The sequence below is a fragment of the Hyperolius riggenbachi genome, chromosome 7 (genome assembly GCF_040937935.1).
Source record: "Hyperolius riggenbachi isolate aHypRig1 chromosome 7, aHypRig1.pri, whole genome shotgun sequence".
Lineage (NCBI taxonomy): Eukaryota > Metazoa > Chordata > Amphibia > Anura > Hyperoliidae > Hyperolius > Hyperolius riggenbachi.
In genome coordinates, this window is record NC_090652.1 from 160,265,639 (window position 1) to 160,291,823 (window position 26,185).

A 26,185-nucleotide genomic window follows, 5' to 3' on the forward strand; every position below is an offset into this window, starting at 1 on the left:
GTAGAGCACAATGCTAATGTTGGCAGTTGAATTTATGATATTAGTCCGGATCAGTCAAGCTATTTGACTATTTAAAAAAGGAGAGGCTCTATCCACCCATTTACTAGACCCTTACAGGGTAGGGTGGGGGTCTCTCTGCTCACTTTTTTGCTTTTAGAACCTTCCTTCCAGTGAAGGAAGGGTTAGCATGCCTACTCCTAGGTAGGTAATATGTTAGATAGAAGATATGATCCTGGGAATATTAATGGTTTGATATTACATGTTTGGTCTTGCAAGTCAAGAGGCTAATTTAGGCCATAGTGTTCTCCACATGCACTACTTCTACACAATGTTAACATAACATTGTAATCTTTTAACAGTGCATCCCTAGTTATGTTTATAGTATCTCAGGTGAAGTTATGATGATAAACTTAGTAACCAAGGGGCGCTTAAGCCATTATATTGGGTTAGATAATAGTAATCAAGGAAAGTTGGAGGGGAGTTCAGGAAGTCGAGAAGTAGGAGAAAAAGGATAAGTAGAAAGAGAAGAAAGAAATGAAGAGGAAAAGAAAAGAAGGGCGAGAGCATAGTAGAGTGATTTACTCTATGTACACTAAATATGTGTGAGTTAGGGGTCTTGATCTAAAAGTTTTTGATCCATGCACTTCTTTCCTGTCCCGAAGAGGTAATCATAAATTGGGTCCATATTTTATAGAACTCTTCCATATTGTCTCTTATCCTTGCTTTTAGTTTTTCAAAAAATAATATCCTTCCGAGCCTGTTTTTGACTAGTTCAAATGGAAGCCTAGGTGATTTCCAGGCTGCTGCTATTGTTAGGCATCCATCTGAAAATGGCGCCTGTGAATAATGGCGCACAGTGTTGCCGCTAATCCGTTTGCCGCTTATCGCTATTTAACGTTAAAGCCTTATTGTTATTTAGCGTTAAAGCCTTATTGTTATTTAGCGTTAAAGCCTTATTGTTATTTAGCGTTAACACACAGAACCCTCTCTGTACCTATCCCTAACCCCTAAACCCCCCGGTGGTGCCTAACCCTAACCACCCCTCTGGTGGTGCCTAACCCTAACCCCCCCCTGGTGGTGCCTAACCCTAACCACCCCTCTGGTGGTGCCTAACCCTAACCCCCCCTGGTGGTGCCTAACCCTAACCACCCCCCTGGTGGTGCCTTACCCTAACCACCCCCCTGGTGGTGCCTAAGCCTAACCACCCCCAGTGGTGCCTAACCCTAACCACCCCCCTGGTGGTGCCTAACCCTAACCACCCCCCTGGTGGTGCCTTACCCTAACCACCCCCCTGGTGGTGCCTAAGCCTAACCACCCCCAGTGGTGCCTAACCCTAACCACCCCCCTGGTGGTGCCTAACCCTAACCACCCCCCTGGTGGTGCCTAACCCTAAGACCCCCCTGGTGGTGCCTAACCGTAACCTTGACAGTGTTACATTAAATCCATTCATCATTTTGCAGTTAAATAACTTCTGCAGTTTGGCTTATGTAGGGCGCTATTGATAAATAACGTTAGTGTGTGCCACTATTGATAAATAACGTTAGTGTGTGCCACTATTGATAAATAACGTTAGTGTGTGCCGTTTTTCTTCTTTTTTCCCTGGGCGCCATTATTATGCAGTACTAACGATAAATAGCGATAAGCGTATCTTTTTAATGCGGCGCCATTTCTATGCATAGGCACTGTGCGCCATTATTCACTGATCCCATTGTTAGGGCTGGTTCAGACGGACGCTTGTGGAGCGTTTACCGCAAGCGTTCGGAACGTCGCGGTAAACGCTCCCATTCAAGTGAATGGGAGCGTTTACACCGAGCTTTTCTGCGCGTTTGCATGATCGCGGCGTTCGGGTCCCGATTTTCGCGAGCGTTCGAGCTGCCCCGGGAAGCGACATGTAGCTTCCAGGGGATGGCCAACCGCGGCGGCTAATGTCACCCTAGGGGAACAAAAAAACGCGACCGCATCAGAACGCGACGGAAGGCTACTTAAAGCCTGACCGCGCAGCCGCCGCAACGCCCCCAGACGCGACGCCACGCAGACGTCCGTCTGAACCATCCCTAAATTTGGTTGCTATGAGTATATAATTTAGAAGGGAATTTGGAGTCTTAGTGAGGTCTCTGTTCAGTAGGCCCTGTAGTCCTTCCTGTGGGTTCTTGAGGATGGTAGTGTTCATCAGAGAGGAGGCCCATAGGAATATACTCATCCATAGTTTCCAAACTGTTTTGCAAGTCCACCAGATGAGGTGTGTGCTGGGTCCTCTAAAGCGTGTGGATGGGATATTGCTATTAAATTTACCGGTAGCTAGTCTATTTGGCACGAAGTACCATCTCATCATCACCATATAGTTAATTCCAACCAAGTCTGCATTAATAGCTGATTTAGGAATGTTGTATTCTGGTTTGTGATTGATGTTATGTGTACTAGAATGTTCTTTATATAGAAGTGGAATCAAACCAGGTGAGTGGGGGTCTTTGGCACATCTGTGTTCAAATCATCTGCATGTGCTCTTACCAAGGACTAGTTTTGATTTCTATTTAACAACTAATCTTCAGCTATATCCTAAGTTTAATTAAAGGACAACTATAACAAGAGGAATATGGAGGCTGCCATTTTTATTTCCTTTTAAACTATACCAGTTGCCTGGCTATCCTGCTGATCCTCTGCCTCTGATGCTTTTAGACATAGACCCTGAACAAGCATATGCAGATCAGGTGTTTCTGACATTAATGTCAAATTTCTGATCTTATTCAGACACTGTTGCAGCCAAATAGATAAGCAGGGCTGCCAGGCAACTAGTATTGTTTAAAAGGAAATAAATATGGCAGCCTCCTCCTCTCGCTACAGTTGTCCTTTAAATTGCATCTCTGGTGTACATAAAAAATACAGAGTAATGCTTAAAAAATAGGATGCCCCAACACATTGTCTAATAAGATTCACTGGAAGCCTGTATCAGCTTGGTTCCAGTGTATAGCTCGACTCCTTTACAGAAAATGTCCCTGCCCTTTTTTCTATATCAGCAGAGGCCTTTTTATGCCAGTTGGCGGGGCTACATGCCAGAACCCCACTGATGGGGCTCCTGTGAATCTTATTATTAGAGACGACATGTCGGGGCATTCCCAATGGCAATGACAGGCCGGGATGGCCGTCAACTTTGAGTGTCTGCTTCCTGGCCAGGAGCTTTGTTTTGTTCCCAAAAGCTAATGCCATCTTAATATAGCTTTACATTGTCTATGCTTTGGCAGCGATAAATGCTTTTTATGTTACATACTTGCAATCAATCAAGATTGTTATACTGTTTGTAAATTAGAGGATTGGGAGTTCGTGTAATTGTAAACTGAGGAGTCTGAGTTGGTAGTCGAATGATTTTTGTACAGACTCTAAAGCCCTGGATGTCGGCAGCAGGCAGAAGTAGTCGGAAGTAGTTTTGTACTAAACCATCTGTGGCAGAAACACAGAAACGCCTATAAACACTGGCAGCAGCCTGAGGCCGGCTTCACACTGTATATTGACGTCAGTGGGCCTTTGGGGAATACCGTGTTATTATGCGGTATTCCCCGTCTGGCATCCGTCCAAGCAGGAAGTGTTGCACGCTTGTATTCACTTCCTGTTTTGGGTATATGGAAGTGCACAGAAGCGTATTGTAAAAATACGCTTTCACGTATGCATGTTGCAAAGTTTTTAAAATTCCTGCGTCACCAAAGACTTACATGACTACCAGTCTGCCGCACGTCGCTACAGATACACGCTACAGCAGCCCTGCGGTAGCAGTGCGGTAAATTGCCGCGATAATGCACGCCAGTGCGAAAGGGCCCTGAAGGCAGTCTCTATAACTCAGCTCTACACATTGCCAAGGTTAATGTCAAAGCAGGAGTAAATGCAACTTCTGCTTCCTATTTACTATATTTGATTTTGCTTCTTGGCAAAATCACGGAGAGAAATGTGGTGGTCACTAGCCAGAACTTTATGCGTTTGGGAACAGCTTAGTTAGGGCATTTGTTGCATGCCCTACCTTGTAAAAAGTGTATCGTTAGTACTGTCAAAACAAGGTACAGCTTATTTTAAACTGTCTGTAAAACACATAGCTAATTAATAATAATGGCAATTATGCAAGAATTGTGTTACCAATGTAAGTGGTTTTGACCTTTCTAGTGTATCACTGTCATAAGCGGTTTGAACTTTTGGAGTGTTCTAGGTGAGCATTATTAGAGTGAAAGGATTATTTTCATTCAGAGCAAAGCTATTAAGCCATATAATGAAGACCATTAAAGTCGGGGGAGGATATAGATTAGGGAAAATGTTATTAAAGAGATTAGTGCTTTGTATCTTAAAATTGGGAAAATTGAAAAACATTTTACTTTGAAAGCACCCTACACATTGTTGGCTGTGTAATGTGACTCAGAGAGAACTACAATCAAAGCTTTTTTTCTTTCCCTACTGGGGGTTAATCTGTACCCTAAAGGTGGCCATACATCTAGCGATAATGGGCATACACCGCAGGCCGATTCCCGATTGATTTCAGCATGAAATCTCGCGGGAATCTGCCTAATGATGCGGCCTTGCTGCCCCCTGAGCTGTCCTCTCTAGTGTAAAGTATGCACCCTCTCCCCCCCCCCCCTCTCCATACACAAGGCACTGAGGGGGGAGGGGAAGTGCCGGGGTTCCATCACGTTCATTGCTCCTCCTGATATTGTATGCCGTTACCATAGTGCACCCAAACAAACACGTCGGCCTGACATCGTGCAGCATGTCCAATCAATACATGCTACCAATTTTGACTTCACATTGGTCGCATCTTTGATAGGGCATGCTCTTTGCGGTACAGATTTTCATCCAATTTAAGAACTCTTTGAGGTTCTTAAAAAAAAATAAAAAAATGAATTGTTGCTCTACATAAAGATGGCCTAGGTTTTAAAGTGTACCTGAAAGGGAAAAAAGTGCTGTTCTGTTATACTCACCTTAGGAGGAGGAAGCCTGTGGATCCTAAAGAGGCTTCTTCGTCCTCCTCCACAGGCCCGTTCCAGCACTGGGACCCTCCAAGAAGAGCTTGTTGACAGCTGCACTATCGCGGACCCGTTTTGGCTCTGGTGGAAAAAGGTGGGCCCGATGGAGTCCTTTGCAAACCTCCACAGGTTTGCTTTAACCTCCCTGGCGGTAAGCCCGTGCTGAGCACGGGCTATGCCGCCGGGAGGCACCACTCAGGCCCCGCTGGGCCGATTTGCATAATTTTTTTTTTTTGCTGCACGCAGCTAGCACTTTGCTAGCTGCGTGCAGTGCCCGATCGCCGCCGCTACCCGCCGATCCGCCGCTATACGCGTCGCCGCAGCCGCCCCCCCCCCCTAGACCCCGTGCGCTGCCTGGCCAATCAGTGCCAGGCAGCGCCGTGGGGTGGATCGGAGTCCCCTTTGACGTCACGACGTCGGTGACGTCATCCTGCCCCGTCGCCATGGCGACGGGGGAAGCCCTCCAGGAGATCCCGTTCTTTGAACGGGATCTCCTGATCTCCGATCGCCGGCGGCGATCGGAGGGGCTGGGGGGATGCCGCTCAGCAGCGGCTATCATGTAGCGAGACCTCGTCTCGCTACATGAAAAAAAAATATTTTTTTTTTAAAAAAACGTATTTGCTGCCCCCTGGCGGATTTTGACAAACCGCCAGGAGGGTTAAGAAGATAGCCAACACCCTGTAACTGAGCTGCAACATGGTGGCCAAGACCATACAGCAGTTTAACAGGACAGGTTCCACTCAGAACAGGCCTACCCATAGTTGACCATACCCAGAGGTGGTCTTTTGCAAAAAGACATATGATTGCTGGCAGCATTTCTGAGAGGTTGAAGGTGTGGGGAGGGGATCACCCTGTCAGTGCTCATTCCATAATCCGCACACTGCATCAACTTGGTCTGCATTGTCTTAGAAGGAAGCCTATTCTAAAGAAGATGCACAAGAAAGCCTGCAACATTTAATTGAGGGAACTAAGAATGCCAATTAGTACTGTGACATACTGAAGCAGACCATGACCTCCCTTCCCCTCGGAAACTGGGCAGCAAGGTAGTATTCCTACATTATAAGTATCCCAAACACACATCCAAGACAAATGACTGCCTTGCTAAAAATACAACTAAAGGTAAATGTGCTTGACTGGCTAAGCATGTCTCCAGACCTAAACCCTATTGAGCATCTGTGGGTGATCCTCAAATGGAAAGTAGAGGAGCACAAGGTCTCTAACCTTCACCAGCTTCATGATGTCATCATAGAGGAGTGGAAGAGGTTCCAGTGGCAACCTGTGAAGTTTTAGTGAACTCCATGCCCAAGAAAGTTAAGGAAGTGCTGGAAAATAATGGTGGGCACACAAATTCTTGACACTTTGGGCACAATTTCTCTAGATCTAAGATCCACTGATCATCTTCCAGTTCATCCTGTATTTTGGAACGTTGCATGTGAAAGAGATGTACACCTTTTGGGTGTGATGTAAATTACTGCACATTGTCCATGCTATGCCAAAGCACCTCTTTATGCAAAACAACATTTAACTTCTGTTAAATGTTCCATAAATGAACTAGCTTGAATGATAGCAACAATAAAACACGATCTTGTTTGTGAGGCTTCTCGTTTCCTAGTTAAGCACAGAGAGCCTTTGGGTGAGTGATGCAATAAATGCTCAATAAATTGAATTTTTAACCCAGAGTAGTGGAGTAAAACCATCCATCTGTAATGGCTAAGTCCTTCTAAGGTGGCAGTATGAAATGATTCCTTTAAAAATACAATACAACATAAAAATGTTCACCCCTTTTGTACAACTATGTTAGGCAAGTACATAAAGTTGCTATCCACAAGGTAAAGCCACAGGAAAAACTAGGCAGTATACACAAATGCTACAATATATATTGCTCATAAAATCTACAAACTTTCATGATGTATCAAAAAGACCAATAAAAGACTTTTTAAAACAATTGTCCCTGATGGTGAGGGAAGAGCGCACTCTGGAAGTTGTTGCCAGTCACACAACCTCTATCACACCTACTGGTGCTGTACATGGTGGTACCGCTCTAATAGTAATGATGGGGCTTCCTTTTTAAATAATGAATGAACTGTAATTCAAGCAAGACTGTATTCAGCTGCAATGTCTGTTTAGTATCCACAGATTTCTAACCATACAGTACTGATCACTATGACGCAGGAATTAATGCCATCTCAAGATGTGCAGAATCAATAGCCCTTTTTAATTCACACAGCCATCAAATCCATGTATATGTCTATCCTTGCTCTTCAGCCATATGTGGCAACAGCTTGTAATTATTCTAAAACTGTCAATGCCATAATTTGAGGTTGCTGTGGCTCACCCTTTCGTGTTATGCGTTCTAAGATGCTTCAAAGGCTGATTTCAAGCTGCCAGCTGCAATATAATTTTTTGCAGTAATATTTTGGATTTGTATTGCACCAGTATCTTCCGGGATGCTTTACAATAGAGAACACACAAACTGTTACAAGGCACTGGATTACTGATAAATGACAATTGGACAGGTCAGCAATGCATCATGCATGAACGTGGAAATATGTAACAGATAACACATAAGGGTAAAGAACCCTGCCCAAGTGGACTTACAGTCTAAGGCAGTGATGTCCAGTCTGCAAGAGCCGAGGTTCTCACATTTTTGGCAAGTGGGTTTACAGTCTCTAAGGCAGGGATGTTGAACTCCAGTCCTCAAAGGCCAGGGTCATCACACATTTTTGGCATAGCTCAAATTACTTGATGGGACTGAATCAGGAAAGGTGTGGCTCATGAAGAAGACATTTCTCAGTCCATCCTAAACACTGGCCCTTGCACTAAGATTTTTTGGAGTGGCACACCTTGCCTGTGGTTGTGTGTGTTCAACCTTGGGTGCTAAGCCAGCTCACCCTTGAAAGTCAATGCAGTTCAAAAGAAAGGTAATTTTGGTACATCGCTGTCAGAATGCAGTATCTTGATTTATTGCATAAGTCAGCACAGACTTGCACTGGCCCTTAAAGGAAGATCTACTCCTGTGGTCTAAGGAGTTGAAATATGAGGAGATGCATTGTCTTTTCCAATATTATATGTTCTCTATTATATGTTCTTCACATGCTCTGATCACCATCACGGTAAATTCTTTTAAGTCTTTTATTAGTTCTTTTGATTTATTCCTCTATGAGTAATCCACATGGTATGATTTGTGTTGGCTAGTTGGGAGGGGAATGATGCTACCAGGCCATCCTGGTGGAAACATCCTGCAATAAGATGAGATTCCTCTTTTATTTTTATGGTTAACAACTGGGTCAGTACTTTTGTTAATTTTGTATTTCTTCAAATCTTTGGTGAAAGTTTCAGGATCTCCTGCAAGGTGTAAAAGACTTTGGAAGAGGTTGTGAGAAATGACCTGAATGTGACAAGTTATCATATTCTGGTTAAACTGCAGGTTTCTGATGTCTCTAAAACGTTTTATTTTTTATTTTTCAGATAGTTGAACAAATCTGAAATGAGGCTATCTAGATCACCTTCCTGAAAAGATTGTCCATGTTTAGGCAGGAGATAAACTACGTGAAAACTTACTAAAGTTTTATTTCAGCTTCAGACTCTGCGCTGCTCATCACACTTTGTTGTTGTGCCGAATCTTTCTTTACTATGCAAGCGGCTGTTTCCTGTGAATAGATCCAGGAGGAAATTACTTTTCATCGGCTGGGTGACCGCTTTCATAGTGCCTCTGCACATTCAATCACTTTGGAACAGCTAGTACCTCCTTATAGATGGTTTACCTTGATTATCTATAATACAAAATTAAGCTCCCACAACTCCTGATATTTTTTTCCTGCCTTCTTTAGCGGCATTTCTCATTATCTTTTTAGCTGCTTTGCTGCCTTAAAAAAAGTTGATGAGCTGTTTCCTCATCAGGTTCATTTGTAGGATGGCGTACAACAAAACAATACATCCTCCTTTCAAGTCGCACAATTAATTCTTTTGATGAAGTAGAAATATGCAAAGCAGTGGAAATAAGACACCATGAAACGTAAGGATGTTTAACTATGATTCTTTTTTTTTTGTATTCGCATTTGGACACTTGATGATCCTTTTCTATCTGGCCTCTTGAGCTGCCCCTTACCTCTGCATTCTGTGGCTGTGTGCAATATGGACTCCAGCCTATTTGTAAAAGGCTGAAGTTCATATGTTAATACAGCTGTTGTGTATACATTCTCCCACATTGTCACTGGAAATATCTGGGATTAATGGGTGGGTCTTGTGAATGACAACAAGCAACAGCTCCTGCCGATGGAATCTCTTATTCGTACGAATAGCTGCCACTCCTTGCAGTTCAAAGATACAGATATGATACAGCATCACATATTTATAAATAACTTGCTTTGTAACACTGTGCTTGCACACCCAAGAACTTACATATACTGGGACACATGCTAATATTTTAAAGCGATAAGACACTTCTGTTAAAGAGGCACTGTTGTGACACATAGACAAATGCAGTACAATTTTCACGGCTACCCACTTTTATGGTGATTTTCCTGGTTTCAGCATCACAAACACTTCCTCTAGCTAAATATTGCTGTATATTGGTATGTTACCCCATCCTCCCAGTGATGTTTAGCCTAGGCTTTTTAGCTATGTGGAATTCTCCTCCCAGAGCATTCTTGGAGACCAGGTATAGTTTCTACTGAAGATCTCCGAAATCTATCCTGGAAATTTGCTTTACTGTGATCACAGATCACAGATCCCATATAGATTTTAGGCTACTAATATCTCTGTCAGAGAGTATCTGGCCATCGTTCTTCTACGCCAGTGATTGCTGTATAGACATACATGCTTAATGCAGTTATTTCCTATTTTTTGGAGTATAGTGGAACTTCCATTTGGAGGAAGAATGGAGGGAGGCAGAGCGATCCCATGGCATTTTTTCTCTGTGGGGTACAATAGTAATCAGGAAGGAAAAATCAAACCTAAACCATGATATTTTTCCTTTGGGAGTTTGAAAGCCATGACAGATACTGGATTAAACGGTCATGTGATCTAACTACTTTTAACAAAACTGTTCAGTGCCTTTAGTCTATAGGTATCTTTAATGGGCCACCGCTGCGAAAATCTTAAAATTTAAAATATATGTTAAATACAGATAAGTACATTTCTCCCTGAGTAAAATGAGCCATAAATAACTTTTCTCCTATGTTGCTGTTACTTACAGTAAGTAGTAGAAATCGAACAGAACCAACAGGTTTATGACTAGCCCATCTCATCATAGGGGATTCTCAGGGTTTTCCTTATATTCAAAAGCACTTAGTGCATGGCAGTTACTCCATCCAACTGCCAAAAAAGTGTGCAGCGAACACAGAGGCTGGCCTGCATTTTTTTTTTTACATTTTTTTTCAAGAAGTGTCTTTTATAAAGAACAAAGGCCATGCTGAGAATCCCCTATGGAGAGATGGACTAAATGGACTAACCCAAAACCAGTTGGTAATATCAGATTTCTACTACCTACTTTAAGTGACAGCAACATAGGAGAAAAGTAATTTATGGCTCATTTTACTCTAAGAAACCTGCTTCTTATTTGTATGTGTTTCCATGTATTTTAAATTTTAAGATTTTTGCAATAGTGGTCCTTTAAGCTGGCTACCCAGCATGTAGATTGTACAGTCTATATACAGAGGTAATTGAAACAACTTGCAACATCTCTGCACATTATTAAATGTTGCAATGAATACAGACCTATTCCCCAGGCCCTAGAGTATCTTAAAGTGGACCTCCAGACTAAAAATCAACTCAGCAGAACTGAGAAGACTTGGTGTTTCTTTAACAGTTTCACAGGATCAGAACTTTGTTTTAATTACCTAAGCCTAATTATTAGCTATACAGAAGCTAAGCTCCGACCCATCAAAGAAAACTGCCCAGACATTTTTCCCCTGATGCTGTGCAAATCATGATGGGATTTACTATGTTGTTGTTCTCGTTGCCTAGCAACTGGGAGGGGTGATCAGGACACAGGACAGTTGGAAATGTCTCATGCTCCCTGTCACCTCTTTTCAGCCAAAAAGATGGCTGCCCTCATGAAATTAAACATTTGCCTGTTCTTTTAAAACTGGGAGGGTTAGAGATTATATTACCTATTTATTTTAATTAACATAACTAATGTAACTTAATGACAGAATGTTTGTTTAGGCTGAAGTTCCTCTTTAACCTTCCTGGGGGTAAGCCCGAGCTGAGCTCGGGCTATACCGCGCAGGAGGATTTCTCAGGCCCTGCTGGGCCGATTTGCATAATTTTTTTGCAACATGCAGCACTTTGCTAGCTGCGTGTGCACTCCGATCGCCGATTAGCCGCCGCGCCCCCCCCCCCCCCCAGGCCCCATGCGCTGCCTGGCCAATCAGTGCCAGGCAGCGCTGAGGGGTGGATCGGGACTCCCTTTGACGTCATGACGTCGGTGACGTCATCCCGCCCGTCACCATGGCGACGGGGAAGCCCTCCAGGAAGGGGGGGGAAGCCCTCCTGATCGCAGATCGCCGGAGGCGATCAAAGCGGGTGGCGGGATGCCGCTGCACAGTGGCTATCATGTAGCGAGCCCTAGGCTCGCTACATGATTTAAAAAATAAAAAAAAAAAGCGTTGCGCTGCCTGGTGATTTCTAATAGACCGCCAGGAGGGTTAAGTACTAAACCTACTGAAGTTGCAAACCCAACGTGAAGGCACACGTTCTATTGATAGCTAACCAACTCTTTCATGCAGTGGACTCATTTTGCCCATTACTGTTTTTTCACACAGAAAATAAGTGGTGTGGGAAGTGGAGACATTGGTATCATTATAAAGCTTGGCAAGGGGAGGTGTGAAATCTCATTGCTCTGAGGAAGATAAAGGCCCATAGTTAAGTGTTCTTTGTAAAACACGAGACTCTATCCCATAATGCTGTCATTAAGCTTCTCTAATAATGTATTTGTTCCACAAGTCAGAAAGGCCATCTCAGCGAGATGGACAGTTTTCACATTTATTAGAAACTGAAAAGCAGAAGAAAGCCCATTTCATTTAATCTAGAAAGAAAATTGCCTACTGACACAGTTGAAAAGGATATCGTGTTAAAAACATTATCCTGTTGCTTTGTACAGTCATCATCCATATAACTGGTTTAGCTGTGCACAGCAGATATACAGAAATTCATTTATTAAAACATAACTTTTGTCAACTTTATGGATTTGGGTTTGTTCTGTTCCTTGCAAACTTTTCTCATTCCACATCTGACAGCATGTAAGATGATGTGTGTCAGAGCTGGGGTCACAACTGTAATTAGATGTCCGTCCTGCAAATGCAGCATCCACAGATGAAAACGTTTTAAAATTGGTTGTTGTCAAAAGGTGTAGTAAGCCTGATGTATACCCGTCTAAAGGTACAGAAAAGAATTTGGAATATAATTATTATTATTTTATTTGAATAAAATTAGCAAGCTAGCAATCTTAAAGCCGTTCCCTAGTCCAACATTTTATTACAGCAATTATTAGAACTTCTGGCATAGTTACGTACTTCTAGGCCACACCTGGAAACTTTTGTATGCGATAAGAAATCAAGAGATTCTGTGGCCACACGAGCAGTGGAGAACTGATGTTTCTAACTTCCTTGTTCCTGACACTAACCAGCACAATGTATGATATAAAATGATGATACAGTTCTTAGGGTGTCACTCAACAATCTACAGGTAGGTTATGTTCCCCGAGTACTGACACTCTGTCTAATGCAGAGTTTGGCACGTGGGGGAGTATGCTACGAAGGTACATGTAACTGGTCCTGAAGAATTGGTTGTGCATTTCTGTCCAAATCAAGTGTCTGAGATATTTTGTGGGCTACCTCCTGCCACATCTGTTCTAGTTTAAATTACTGTACTTCATATGATCACAACACAGGAAACAATAACGGGAAATGGGTTTTAAAAAGTCAGGTTTTATGGGCATTTGACTTGGATGAAAGCACAGCGCCATCCATGGATTTCAGGACAACTGTGGCTTCTATATACCCTTTCAGCACACTGCTCTTCATGCCATTCAGGAGTGGGAGAGAGACTGGAGTTTTGGCTAGTGGCTGTACTTCAAATGGGTCAGTGTGATGGAGGCGATAATAACAGGTGACATAGTCAGACTATACTGTATAAATGTAGGGCACCTTATAATGGTGGCAAGATAAATGGAAGCAGGGGCATCTCTAGCCATTTTGTCACTCCAGGCAAGAAATCCTGTGGCGCCTCCCCCCCTGTGATTGCGCCCCATGCCCCCCACCCTCGTGGTGAACACCACCCCTCACACACAGTACACACACACACACTACACACTACACACACACACACCACACACACTACACACACACACCACACACACTATACACACGCACACACACACACTATACATGCACACCGCACACAACACACACACTCTATACACAGTACACACAAACACACACTATAGACACGCACAGTACACACACACTATACACACTACACTATACACACGCACACACACCGCACACTATACACAGGACACAGTAGACATACACTATATACACACACACACACACACACACACACACACACACTATGCTGCTTCCAGGGGAGGACTGGGACCTTTCGGCCTGGGGGGAAACACAGACTAGAGGCCCGTTATCATGGCAGCCTCAGCCCAAATTATGTCACACATTCATCCCATGTTGTATATGCCAGTAATCACGTGGAGTGCCAATGCGCAAATACTGCACAGACACTTTGTGAACAGTGTGACAGGTAAAGTACAGGCATCAGGGGGGCACAATACATTTTGAGGGACAACGGCCAGGGTTTCCGTCTTGTCTATAATTCGTGGTTATCGCACGCCATGATTATCGCACCTGACAACCACATTGGCCCAAGCTTTCCCAACATCTCAGATTGATACATTCAACCAATTTCCACCCAAAATGTTTTATCCGATTTGCGAATATCAAAATAGTTGGTCGATAGGCTGTCAAGTCAACAGAAGTATGGCCACTGTAATTCCCTCAAGGCCAATCCCCCCCCCCATCCACATACACCACACCTACCTATGTCCTCCCCTTCACCACCATCTCTACATCTGAGGCCTTATGCAGAGAAATAATGAGGAGAGAAAAGCTGAAAGAGAGGGAAGAAGATATTTGCCTCACCACGATTGCACTTTTATTTAGCTTTCCTGTATGACAAGAAGACACAGACACCCAGCACTAGGGAAAGAGGGAAACAAAGGTGAATGAAGAAGGCTGGTGCACACCAAGAGTGCTTCAGAGTGCTTTTCAAATTAACAGCGATTTGATGAGGGTGTTCCCACTTTTTTTAAAATCGCAAACATGCTGCAGGTAGCATTTATTGGAGCGATTCATTTAAGAATCGATTCACAAAGTCGCATTCGCAAATTGCTAGCGATTGCTATTGCGTTTTTGTCGTGCACTAGCGCACAGAGAGGAGGAGTGGAGTGAGACTGAGAATAAACGAAGATGGAGCAGAGAGCTAATCTGTATTGCAGTCCCACATTACACAGAGGCTAGTTGCCGGTAATAGGACTACTGTCCCTGCCAGCCCTCCTGGAGTCTAGGGACTGTCAAAACCTTTCAACCTGTTTAACACCTTATCTGCACATGCAGTCATTTTAACAATGGGGAGAGACCAGACAGATTTTTTTTCCACAAACCCTCCTCTGCATCATGCCATGTGCAGTGGAGGAAATAATTATTTGACCCCCTCACTGATTTTGTAAGTTTGTCCAATGACAAAGAAATGAAAAGTCTCAGAACAGTATCATTTCAATGGTAGGTTTATTTTAACAGTGGCAGATAGCACATCAAAAGAAAAAATCGAAAAAATAACCTTAAAGAGAACCAGAGATGAAGCAACCTCATGTATTTTACCTTATAAATCAGTGGGAACATGACAGTAAACACCTAATCTGCTCTTTGTTACATTGTTCTCTGTTTAATTTGCCTGTTATCACCTCTAAGATAAGAATCCCGACTAAGCAGTCGGTCTGGCTTTGCTACAGAATAATTATAGCTGAGACTGTGTTCTTTGCTGTCTTCAAGTCCAAGCCTGCCCCCTGCTGGCTTTGCTCAGGAATCATTATAGCTGAGTCATTATAGCAAAGCCAGAATCAATGCTCAGTCCGGGATTCTTATCTCAGCTAGATAACAGACACTTTTAGCAGTGAGGATGGAACAGAGAGCATGGTAAATGTTTTCTCTAATGTTCCCACTGATTTCTATGGTAAAATACACAAGGGTGCTTCGTCTCTGGTTCACTTTAAATAAAAGATAGCAACTGATTTGCATTTCATTGAGTGAAATAAGTTTTTGAACCCCTACCAACCATTAAAGAGACACTGAAGCGAGACTAAATCTCGCTTCAGCTCTCATATATAGCAGGGGCACGTGTGCCCCTGCTAAAACGCCGCTATCCCGCGGCTAAACGGGGGTCCCTTCACCCCCAACCCACCCCCCGCAAAAGTTGGTCGCAAAGTTGGTCGTGGACTTTGCTTCCTGGAGGCAAGGGCTAACTGCCGCAGCCCTGCCTCCAGTCGCGTCTATCAGACGCGCATCGCCGCCTCTCCCCCGCCCCTCTAAGTGAAGGAAGACTGAGAGGGGCGGGGGAGAGGCGGAGATACGCGCTGACAGACGCGGGTGGGGCAGGGCTGCGGCGGTTAGCCCTGCCCCAATGCGGAAGCGCTCCCCCGCATTACGAAGGGGATTTGGGGGGACAGGGACCCCCGTTAAGTCGCAGGAAAGCGGCGTTTTAGCAGAGGCACATGTGCCCCTGCTATATATGAGGTCTGAAGCGAGATCTATTCTCGCTTCAGACTCTCTTTAAGAGTTCTGGCTCCCACAGAGTGGTTAAACACTTCTACTCAATTAGTCACCCTCATTAAGCACACCTGTCTTAACTAGTCATCTGTATAAAAGACACCTGTCCACAGAATCAATTAATCAAGCAGACTCCAAACTCTCCAACATGGGAAAGACCAAAGAGCTGTCCAAGGATGTCAGAGACAAAATTGTAGACCTGCACAAGGCTGGAATGGGCTACAAAACCATTAGCAAGAAGCTGGGAGAGAAGATGACAACTGTTGGTGCGATTGTTCGAAAATGGAAGGAGCACAAAATGACCATCAATCGACCTCGCTCTGGGGCTCCACGCAAGATCTCACCTCGTGGGGTGTCAATGGTTCTGAGAAAGGTGAAAAAGCATCCTAGAACTACACGGGAGGAGTTAGTGAATGACCTCAAATTAGCAGGGACCACAGTCACCAAGAAAACCATTGGAAACACATTACAACGCAATGGATTAAAATCCTGCAGGGCTCGCAAGGTCCCCCTGCTCAAGAAGGCACATGTGCAGGCCCGTCTGAAGTTTGCCAATGAACACCTGAATGATTCTGTGAGTGACTGGGAGAAGGTGCTGTGGTCTGATGAGACCAAAATAGAGCTCTTTGGCATTAACTCAACTCGCTGTGTTTGGAGGAAGAAAAATGCTGCCTATGACCCCCAAAACACCGTCCCCACCGTCAAGCATGGGGGTGGAAACATTTTGCTTTGGGAGTGTTTTTCTGCTAAGGGCACAGGACAACTTAATTGCATTAATGGGAAAATGGACGGAGCCATGTATCGTGAAATCCTGAACGACAACCTCCTTCCCTCTGCCAGGAAACTGAAAATGGGTCGTTGATGGGTGTTCCAGCAAGACAATGATCCAAAACATACAGCAAAGGCAACAAAGGAGTGGCTCAGGAGTCGAGTCAGGCACTGCTGTTAGCTGCTGCTGCTGTAAACTGATACCTGAGTGAGCTGAGGCATTTCTTCTCTCACTACTCAGTGCAGCAGCGCTCCTGCTTCCTCCTGCCGCTCTAGGCAAGAACTCAGGGCTCTTTCACATCTGCGCAGATTTTCCGTGTTTTTACCCAACAGATAACATTTGAGTTAAAGTGGACCCAAATTAAAAATACAAGATTTCAGAAATAAAATCTATTTTCTAAATTATAATGATAAATAGCAGCCTTTTTTCAGCTGCATGATGACAAATATAAAATATTTTACATTTATTGGAGGAACCCCTCCCTTCCTTTCATATTGCCGGGATTTTTCCGGCAAACTGGTGGAGGAGATAAAAAACAAAAACAAAACACAGGCTGCTACTGATAATGTCACAGGGGAGATGATCTCAGCTTGTGTGAGATTTCACATAGACGACACCCCTGTGAGGGAGGGCAGCTGATGGCAAACACACCCATGATCTAAAACCTCCTACTAAGCTCAGAAGTAATGGCAGCCACCTGTATAACCCTAGTTATGAAAAGAGGAGGGTGAAAAGCATGCACTGAAGTGCTCATAGGCTTAAAGGAGTGTTTATTTATCTTTGTATGTGTCAGAGTGGTGCAACTAAATATTTTGAATTAAAAAAAATGTTTGGTTTGGGTCCGCTTTAACAAGGTAAAATTAAAGTCCATAGACTTTCATTTTACCTTTCACACCCGACGCTGTGTTTCGGTACATTGCAGTTCTGATGCACCCGGGCGCAGTTTTTCATCCGACGCACTCGGAAGCTGGCGTCTTCCGTCGGGTTCAATGAATAGCTACCGCCGCTGATTGCGTCGCACCGCAGATACCCGACGACATGCCGCAGGCTATAAACGCGTGCAGGAGAATGGCTCCTGCACGCGTTGTCTGATGTGAAAGAGCCCTTATACCTGCCTGGTGGTTGAGACGGCGGTGAATGGAAGCACTATAATGGAGCAAATGGAGTGCACTTAAGCAAGGGGAAATATATACTGAGGCACTATAACAGTAGACAAGATAATAGGATTCTATATGGAGCCAAAATTAAAGGAACGCATAATGCTGTATGTTAGGGCACACATTACTACAAGCACTAGGAGCAATTTCTTTTCTCACACAGCTTTGCCTCACTGCTGTAAAATCATCCCGTTATTTCCAGATACAAGTGTCAGGTTCTGCAGGACTGGACCATGTTCCTGCACAGGGGGTTGCTATCAACCCCTCAGTGTATAGTTTATTAATAACCTAGCTGAAAACATCTGAAGGTCGCCATACATCAGGCGACTTGGTGGACGATCGACCATCCAATTCGATTATTATAATCGAAGTGGATGAAGATCGGTGCTGGCAAGTGCATGCCTGACTGACAATGCGACCAATTTCGAGACGAAAATTGGTCGCATTGTTGACCGTGCATGCAAGATGTTGGTCCAACTTGCTCGATTAGGTACGTGGCAGGAACGGCGTGCAATTTCGCAATGAATGCAACAAAACCCCCAGCGCTGTCCCCTCTAATAAAATATGTCCCCCCAGTGTAAAGTATACATTACCTGTCCACGGCCTGCGCTTGTCATTCCGCTGCAGATTCGACCAAGAGACAAATCTCTCTCTAATCGAATCTGACAAGAGAGAAATCTGTCAGCTGCCCATACACCACAGGCCAATTCCTGATCAATTTCATTCTGAAAAGGCCTTGTGTGCCACATCCACCGCCTTGACGCTATCCCCCTAATGAAAAATGTCCTCCCAGTGTAAAGTATACATTACCTGTCCATGGCCTGCGATTGTCCCTCTACTGCTCCGGGCGCACTCCTTCCTCCTACACGTGCGCCACGTGGTTTCTTCGTTAGGCCTTGCTAGGAAACCACGTGGGGCGTGCATGTATGGAGGAAGGATAGCGCCCGGAGCAGTGGAGGGACAAGCGCAGGCCGCGGACAGGTAATGTATACTTTACACTGGACTTGGGGGGACGGGACACATTTTTCACTAGGGGGCAGGGCCGGCGCTACCATAGAGGCAAAGGAGGCAGCTGCCCCAGGGCCCCAGAGCTTGTAGGGGCCCCCAGTGGCTACAAGAGGAAAAACATTTTTTCAAATCGGCCTTATAGTTTTTGAGAAAATCGATTTTAAAGGTTCAAAGGAAAAAAAATACACATTTAAAAACCTGCCGACTTTAATGGTTAATAGCAAATCCACCTTAAATGCTAAAAACCCTAAATGTGCAGGATATGTTAAGGAGATCATTAGGAATAAGAGGAAAAAACATTTTTTTCAAAAAAGACCTTATAGTTTTTGAGAATATCGATTTTAAAGTTTCGAAGGAAAAAAGTATACTTTTAAATGCGGTAAATGTCACTTTTAGTAGCAAACCTAACGGTAGTGTAATTTTTACATGCATCAAACGAAAGCGCAATAAATTTCCTGGCGGGGTTTCCAGCGCTTTGGCCAGGGATCGCTATACAGCCGCAATATGGCTGTATGAAGATCCCTGGCATTTTTTCCTATTTTCCCAATTTTTTTTTTTTATGTTTAGTGTGTGGGAATTTTTTTGTTGTTGTTTAAATTATGTGGGGTCCCCCCTCCTGAAACTTTTTAACCCCTTGTCCCCCATGCAGGCTGGGATAGCCAGAATGTGGAGCTCCAACCGATTGGGACTTCACACCCTGACTATACCAGCTGCAAAAAAGGTCCCCTAATGCCGATTTTTGTTCCGGGGTATATGTTGGGGGGGCCCCCCAGGTTTATTTTGCCCTGGGGCCCCATTGTTGCTTAAAGCAGCCCTGCTAGGGGGATAAAGTCAAGGCGGCGGATGCAGCACATTCCAGAGAGATTTCAGCATGAAATTGGTCGGGAATCGGCCTGTGGTGTATGGGCAGCTGACAGATCTCTCTAATCAGATTCAATTAGAGAGAGATTTGGCGCTTGGTCGAATCTGCCCATACATTGCTAGATGTATGGCTACCTTGATTCAGATGGTGGTGAGCAGTTAAGATTCCAGTAATGTGTTTTATTGTCAATAGGGAAAAAAGCACCGGAACACCGCTCACTCGAAGGGGGACAGTGCTGGAACCAAGGAGGCCAAATCCAAGAAACTATAGCAAAAAGGAAGGGATCCGCACATATCCTAAAATGCTCCTTTATTGTGGACGTATCCAAAAGACACCAATCATGCATCTATAGCTGACATGTTTCAGACCTGCTGGTCCTTAATCATAGCTAACATAAAATGGCACAGAGAAACCATATATACCCATCCCCTGTGAAGGGGGCGGCCCCAACAGCCGGGGGTACGCCCTCAAACCTCACAGATGGAAAGGGATATTAACAGGGAAATAGGTATAGGGTTATGACATATGGCACATCTCAATTAGAGCCAACATTGTTCAAGTCAAAAAACCCACCCAAACACAACCCCACTCCAAATATAACAATAAAATACATAAAATCAACTGAATATACACTAAAAGTAAAAAGAGGAGAGAAAGATGGGAGGCGGCCCCATGACAGCATTAAGTAATTAGCTGTTGAGGCTATTAGATACCATCTTACAAAATTCTCTGCCTATCCTGTGGATCTCCAGACCTTTATCTGTTTGGCTGTCGAGTACCTCCTGGCCCGCAACTATTTCATGTTCGATGGTGGCTTCTACCATGATTGGTGTCTTTTGGATACGTCCACAATAAAGGAGCATTTTAGGATATGTGCGGATCCCTTCCTTTTTGCTATAGTTTCTTAGATTTGGCCTCCTTGGTTCCAGCACTGTCCCCCTTCGAGTGAGCGGTGTTCCGGTGCTTTTTTCCCTATTGACAATAAAACACATTACTGGAATCTTAACTGCTCACCACCATCTGAATAATGGTTTCTCTGTGCCATTTTATGTTCGCTATGATTAAGGACCAGCAGGTCTGAAACATGTCAGCTATAGATGCATGATTGGTGTCTTTTGGATACGTCCACAATAAAGGAACATTTTAGGATATGTGCGGATCCCTTCCTTTTTGCTATAACGTTTTATTGTCACTGACTGTTTACAAAGGCATTATCAGGGTCTTTATCAGTATGTCTCTCCCTCCCAGCATGGACAGCACACAGCAGCCTAGGAAGTAGATGCAAGCCAGGAGTGTAACATCACAAGCAGCCAGTCAGTCAGGAGAAATGTATACATATCTCCCTGACTGCAGCAACATGCTACCTGTTATGCTGGGCATACACGGCTCGTTTTTGCCGCTCGATTCTCCCATTCGATCGTTTCGCCACTCGATTCCACAGTCAATTCTCTTATTTTCCACTAGTTTTTCTTCACTTTTTCCATTCATTGCTATCTGGAATCGAGCGGCGAAACGATCGGGTGGGAGATCGGACATGTCGGAAATTATCTATCGAGCCATCTTAATGGCTTAAAAACGAGCCGTGTATTCCCAGCATGGAGGGAGAGAGGAGAACTGGGTAAATAAATATAGCACCTGCTTACTCTGATCGCCGAAGGCGAACGGAGTGGGTGGGGGGATGCCGCTGCGCTGCGGCTATCATGTAGCGAGCCCTGGGCTCGCTACATGATTTAAAAAATTAAAAAATAGTGCTGCGCCACCTCTTGGGCGATATAATTGTATCGCCCAGAGGGTTAAGGTGCGTACACACATGCGGCTATAGTAGTTTGTAACGATCGTTCCCCGATCTTTACCAACGACGATCGTTACAAAAAACGAACCACCGACTATTAAGGCAAACGACGAACGAGCCAAATCGCTACAAAAGAAAGTTCTGTCTCGGCGGATTTTAACCAACGACGATCGTTTGCAAAAGTAGTACATTGTTGGAAACGGTCGTTCGTACTAGGCTTGACATGCGCATTTCACTATTTCTCTGTGAAACTTCTCATTTTTATGCGCAGGCGCAATAGATGCTTTACGTGATGTAACGTTCGTTCTAACGATCAGATCGTTACACACCTTTTAAAATTATCTTTACATAGGTCGTTCTTTCATCAATTAAAAGTTCGTTCGTCGTTCTCAACGAACGATCGTTGTCGCATGTGTGTACGTAGCATTAGTCTAGGGCCTATTTCCACTACACGTGGTTTCTGGATACAGAAAACTAACTCCAATTAATGCCTATGGGAAATTTGCATTAGAAAAATCGCGTTTAGTGGAAACAGCCCATAGACATTCATTGAAGTCAGTTTTCTGCATCCAGAATCCACGTGTAGTGGAAATAGGCCCTAATAGCAATCAGTGTGTGACAGCTGGGGTGGGAGGGATAGAGGGGTGCACTTTGGTGCCTCAGCCTCGTGTGCTGGAGGACCTTGTCCCAGCTCTGATTGATAGTGTTCCTTTAATGTAGACCAGTATAATGAGGAAATATAAATGGAGAGCACCATAGCCAGTATGACCGTAATATAAGGGGCGGCACTATGGGGGGAGGGAATGTAAATGAAGACCACTACAGCAGGGTGTACAATGTGAATGGAGGCACTAAAAGAGGAGACAGTGAGGTTGAATAGATGACACAAGCACTTTTGAAGGTGAAGGATGGTCAGTGAGGCAAGCAGGATAGGTGAAATGGAGCACAGCGGGGTTATGAAGTAGGTCATGAGGTAATGAGATTAGCAAACAGTGGTAATATGTAATAAAATAGATATGGGGGTTGGTTCACTAAGACAAATAGCATGCCTTCTCAAAGTTAGCACGCCTTATCAAAGTTAACACGCCTTGTGAGAGTAGCATAGCGAGCGCTACGAACCTGCAGGGGCTCAGGGCAGGATGAGTGGAGCTCTCGTCAATGCCAATAAGCAAGCATAAGTTTGCTATGCTACTCTGATAAGGTGTGTTAACTTTGATAAGGCGTGCTAAGTTTGATAAGGCATGCTATTTGTCTTAGTGAATCGAGCCCTAGGTGTGTGAGAGCAAGAGGGACATGAAGGATTGGAGAGTAGTGGCGAGGTTGAGGTGAGGTGTGGCACATTTTTGAAGTGGTGATAGGAGAGCAAATAGAGTGGAGCACATAGCCTGGATGTTCACATAGGAGTGTTTTAGGGTTGGGGTGTTGAGTGCGAATGTCTGTGTGGATGAAGCAGAGAGTGAGAGAAATGCAAAAGTGAAAGGTGGGAAATGGAAATGAATGGGGTAGGAAATATTACAGGGTTAGAAAGACCACACGCTGTGACTTTTGGAAGAGGTAGCGGTGTAAGGGGCATCAGGACAGGGGATCAAATAGGGCTGTGATTGTAGGCTGCAGAACTGAAGCTTTGGTGTGTAACAAAGTACTCTGTGAAGGTACCAAGATTGAGCTGAGCTGATTATGGCAGTTCTAGGACAGATAAGCAGTACTTTGTGGTACACCTAGCTGTCAGTGGCAAGAGATGTTAGGTAAGTCTCTATGCTGAGGCTTATAAATAATAATAGCAGCCTATTTATGTCAGTGGCAAATGTGAAGTATTGTTCTTTTATTTATACCTGTCAACAGCATTTAGCTACTGCTGACAGCTGCAAAAAGAAATATTCACGGTTTGTGAAACTAGAGCATTTTTGTATTTGAGTAAATCATTAGTTGGCTTTTTTATCTATAACTATTATTTTATTATGAACATTGCACAAAACAACACTACCCGCTTTCCCTTAAAGTGAAATTCTATTAACGGCTCGTTTCCTTTAAATGTATGTGTTTTTGCTCAGTGTAAATTTGCATGTTAATGAAAGTCTATGTGCTCGTTTCCATTGCATGCAAATTTTTATCTTATGCCGTCGAGTATAAAAAAGACTGCCAGGTGCATTTTTTTCGCATGGCGCACGTTTACATCCCAATCACACATAATGATTCTCAATGATTCTGCATGTTTATGTACATTTTACAAAGAAAGAGAAAATTAACATATACTAGTGCATCTCAATAAATTAGAATACATATCCTCAAAAAGTTAATTTATTCCAGTAATTCAATTTAAAGAGAACCCGAGGTGGGGTTCTAAGAATGGTATCTGCACACAGAGATGGGGCTGCCTATAAGAGAACCCCACCTCGGGTTCTCTTTAAATAGCGAAACTCGTACATAATGTAGATTCATTCCACACAGTGATATATTTCAAGTTTTTATTTTAATTTTGCCTGTTATGGCTGCAGGCAATGAAAACCCCACATTCACTATCTCAGAAAATGTTAATATTACATAAGAACATTATAAAAAATTTTTTATTAAAACAAAAAGAACCATACATAATAAAGCATTATATAAAACGTAGACTCCATTGGAATAGCGAACAGGCTGAATATGAATATCTTAACAAAGAAAGCGAGTTAAACAGGGCATGTATCCTAGCTAGAACACATTAGTAAAAGTAGTAAAGAGATATACAAATTACATAGTCTGCCCTGTAGATCAGGTAGGCTCGCTAATCCATGTACAGTTAAAATCATAAATTGAAGCCTTTTAGTATGACAGTACTTCTATAATAAAAAGAAACAGACAAAAACAAAAACAAACATCACAAAGATATATCCGACCAAAGAGTTAGGCTACCAAAAAGAAACCGCTGATTCTAAAGTGTCATAATGAGCACATCCCAAACCAAATATTATATTTTGTAGTGTATGTATGGTAGTCTAGGGCCAATTTTCGGGGGAAGCTAATTAACTTATCTGTATGTTTTTGGGATGTGGGAGGAAACCGGAGTGCCCGGCTGAAACCCACGCAGACACGGGGAGAACATACAAACTCCTTGCAGATGTTGACCTGGCTGGGATTTGAACCGGTGACCCAGCGCTGCAAGGCGAGAGCACTAACCACTATATCACCGTGCTGGCCCAGCTATACTAACCTTCTATCACAATTGAATTTGACATTAGAGCCCTTCATTCTCTAGCCCTTAAAAGACTAGACAATTTTCAAAGAATCCTGGCAGAATTAATAACCATATTTGGATGATATTTTACTCTATAATGATAACCAATTATAAGTACATCTGCCTGGATTTACAGGGTTGTTTATTGTTCAAACTGCTTGTTACTTGCAAGGATTGCAGATTGAAAGGAGGTTTGAGAGGTCTGTATGTGAGAATAAATCCCAATGCATGTCTTAGTGTATATTTCATTGTCTGCTTATTTATGGCATTTCCTCAACCTACTGTTCTTCTTCACTTAGGTAGTGGCTTTCATGAACTCCCCCTTTGGACAGTACTTGGAAGAGCACCCATTTGTGTCCCTCTCACTTCTGGTCTTCGTTGCATTGTCAGCAGTTCCAGTTGGCTTGTTCCTGACTGTGATTGTTGGGACAGCAGTGACTGCCTGCCTTGGGGTCATCATAATAGAAGGTAATGGAAAAGACCTAAAGACAAGCCTTCTAAGCAAAACATGTGATTACTGTGTATTCTGTGTATTGTGGGTCAGTTCCAAACACAGCTCCAATAAGAGCATGGGTTAGCTTAGTTTGCAGAGTGCTTTTTTGAGTGAAATGAGATATCAGCAGTTAAAAATCTTGTTTTTAAAACTTTGGTCGCATGATCTGAAACAACTGAACATTGAGAGTAGTGACAAGCTGGAACTCTAGGTGAAGAGGTCTCAATACGGGAATAATTAGGGAAGCTAAATGAAGCCAGTAATGTTTATTGCTGCCCTTCTCCACCTCAGCTTATCGCTCTCTCCTGCCTTACTCCATCCTGGTGGACATTTTGATTCTCTGTCTAATACTTTGTCACTGACCTAGAACTGGTGTGTGTATCTGGTACTTAACTTTTCAGTGTAGGACCAGGTAGACCCAGTCTATACCAATGCATTCCCTTGTGGTGCTGCTCTCTTGTCAGTGTAATCCCAGGTTGTAGCAGTCTCTACCAATGCAGTCCCACGTGGTCACTTTCTCTTTTCATTGCAGTCCCTGGTGAACCTACTCTCTTGTCAGTAGAATCCAAGGTGGTCCCAGTCTGTTAGTGCAGGCTCAGGTGGTCTCAAATTCTGGAAGTGCACTTTGAGAGGGACAAAGACAAGACGCAGGCACTGCAGTCCTAGAGGTACCCCAGTCTCTGCCAGTGCAGTCTCAGGTGGTCTCAACTTCTGGCATTGCACTCTGAGAGGGCGCAAGACTGAGTCACTTCAGTTCCAGGGGGGCCCCAGTCTCTGTCAGTGCAGTCCCTGGGGGTCTTGGTTTCTGTTGGTACAATCCCAGGTGGACCCAATCTCTGTCTGTGCAGTCACAGAGGGCCACATTTTCTGGTAATGCAATGAAAAGGGGACCCAGTCTATGTCAGTGTTGTCAGGTACTTACCCTCCCTTCTCATGTGTTATTACTTCAGACTTTTTAGTTCTTCAGGTTTATGTACAGTTTGCCCCTCCTCCTCCACAACATGATACAGTCTGCCCCGATGCAGAGCTGCAAATATCCAGTTGCTTGATTT

General features: G+C 43.8%; 1 protein-coding gene across 5 annotated transcripts in view; it reads left to right on the forward strand.

The window, feature by feature from the left end:
• LDAF1 (lipid droplet assembly factor 1) overlaps positions 1-26,185 on the forward strand; it is a 244,229-nt gene that overhangs the window by 156,686 nt on the left and 61,358 nt on the right. For all 5 annotated transcript variants that reach the window (XM_068246863.1, XM_068246864.1, XM_068246865.1 and 2 more), the window contains one exon: positions 24,940-25,108. In XM_068246863.1, the coding sequence (XP_068102964.1) occupies positions 24,940-25,108 (169 nt within the window). The remainder of the gene's footprint in view (positions 1-24,939; positions 25,109-26,185) is intronic.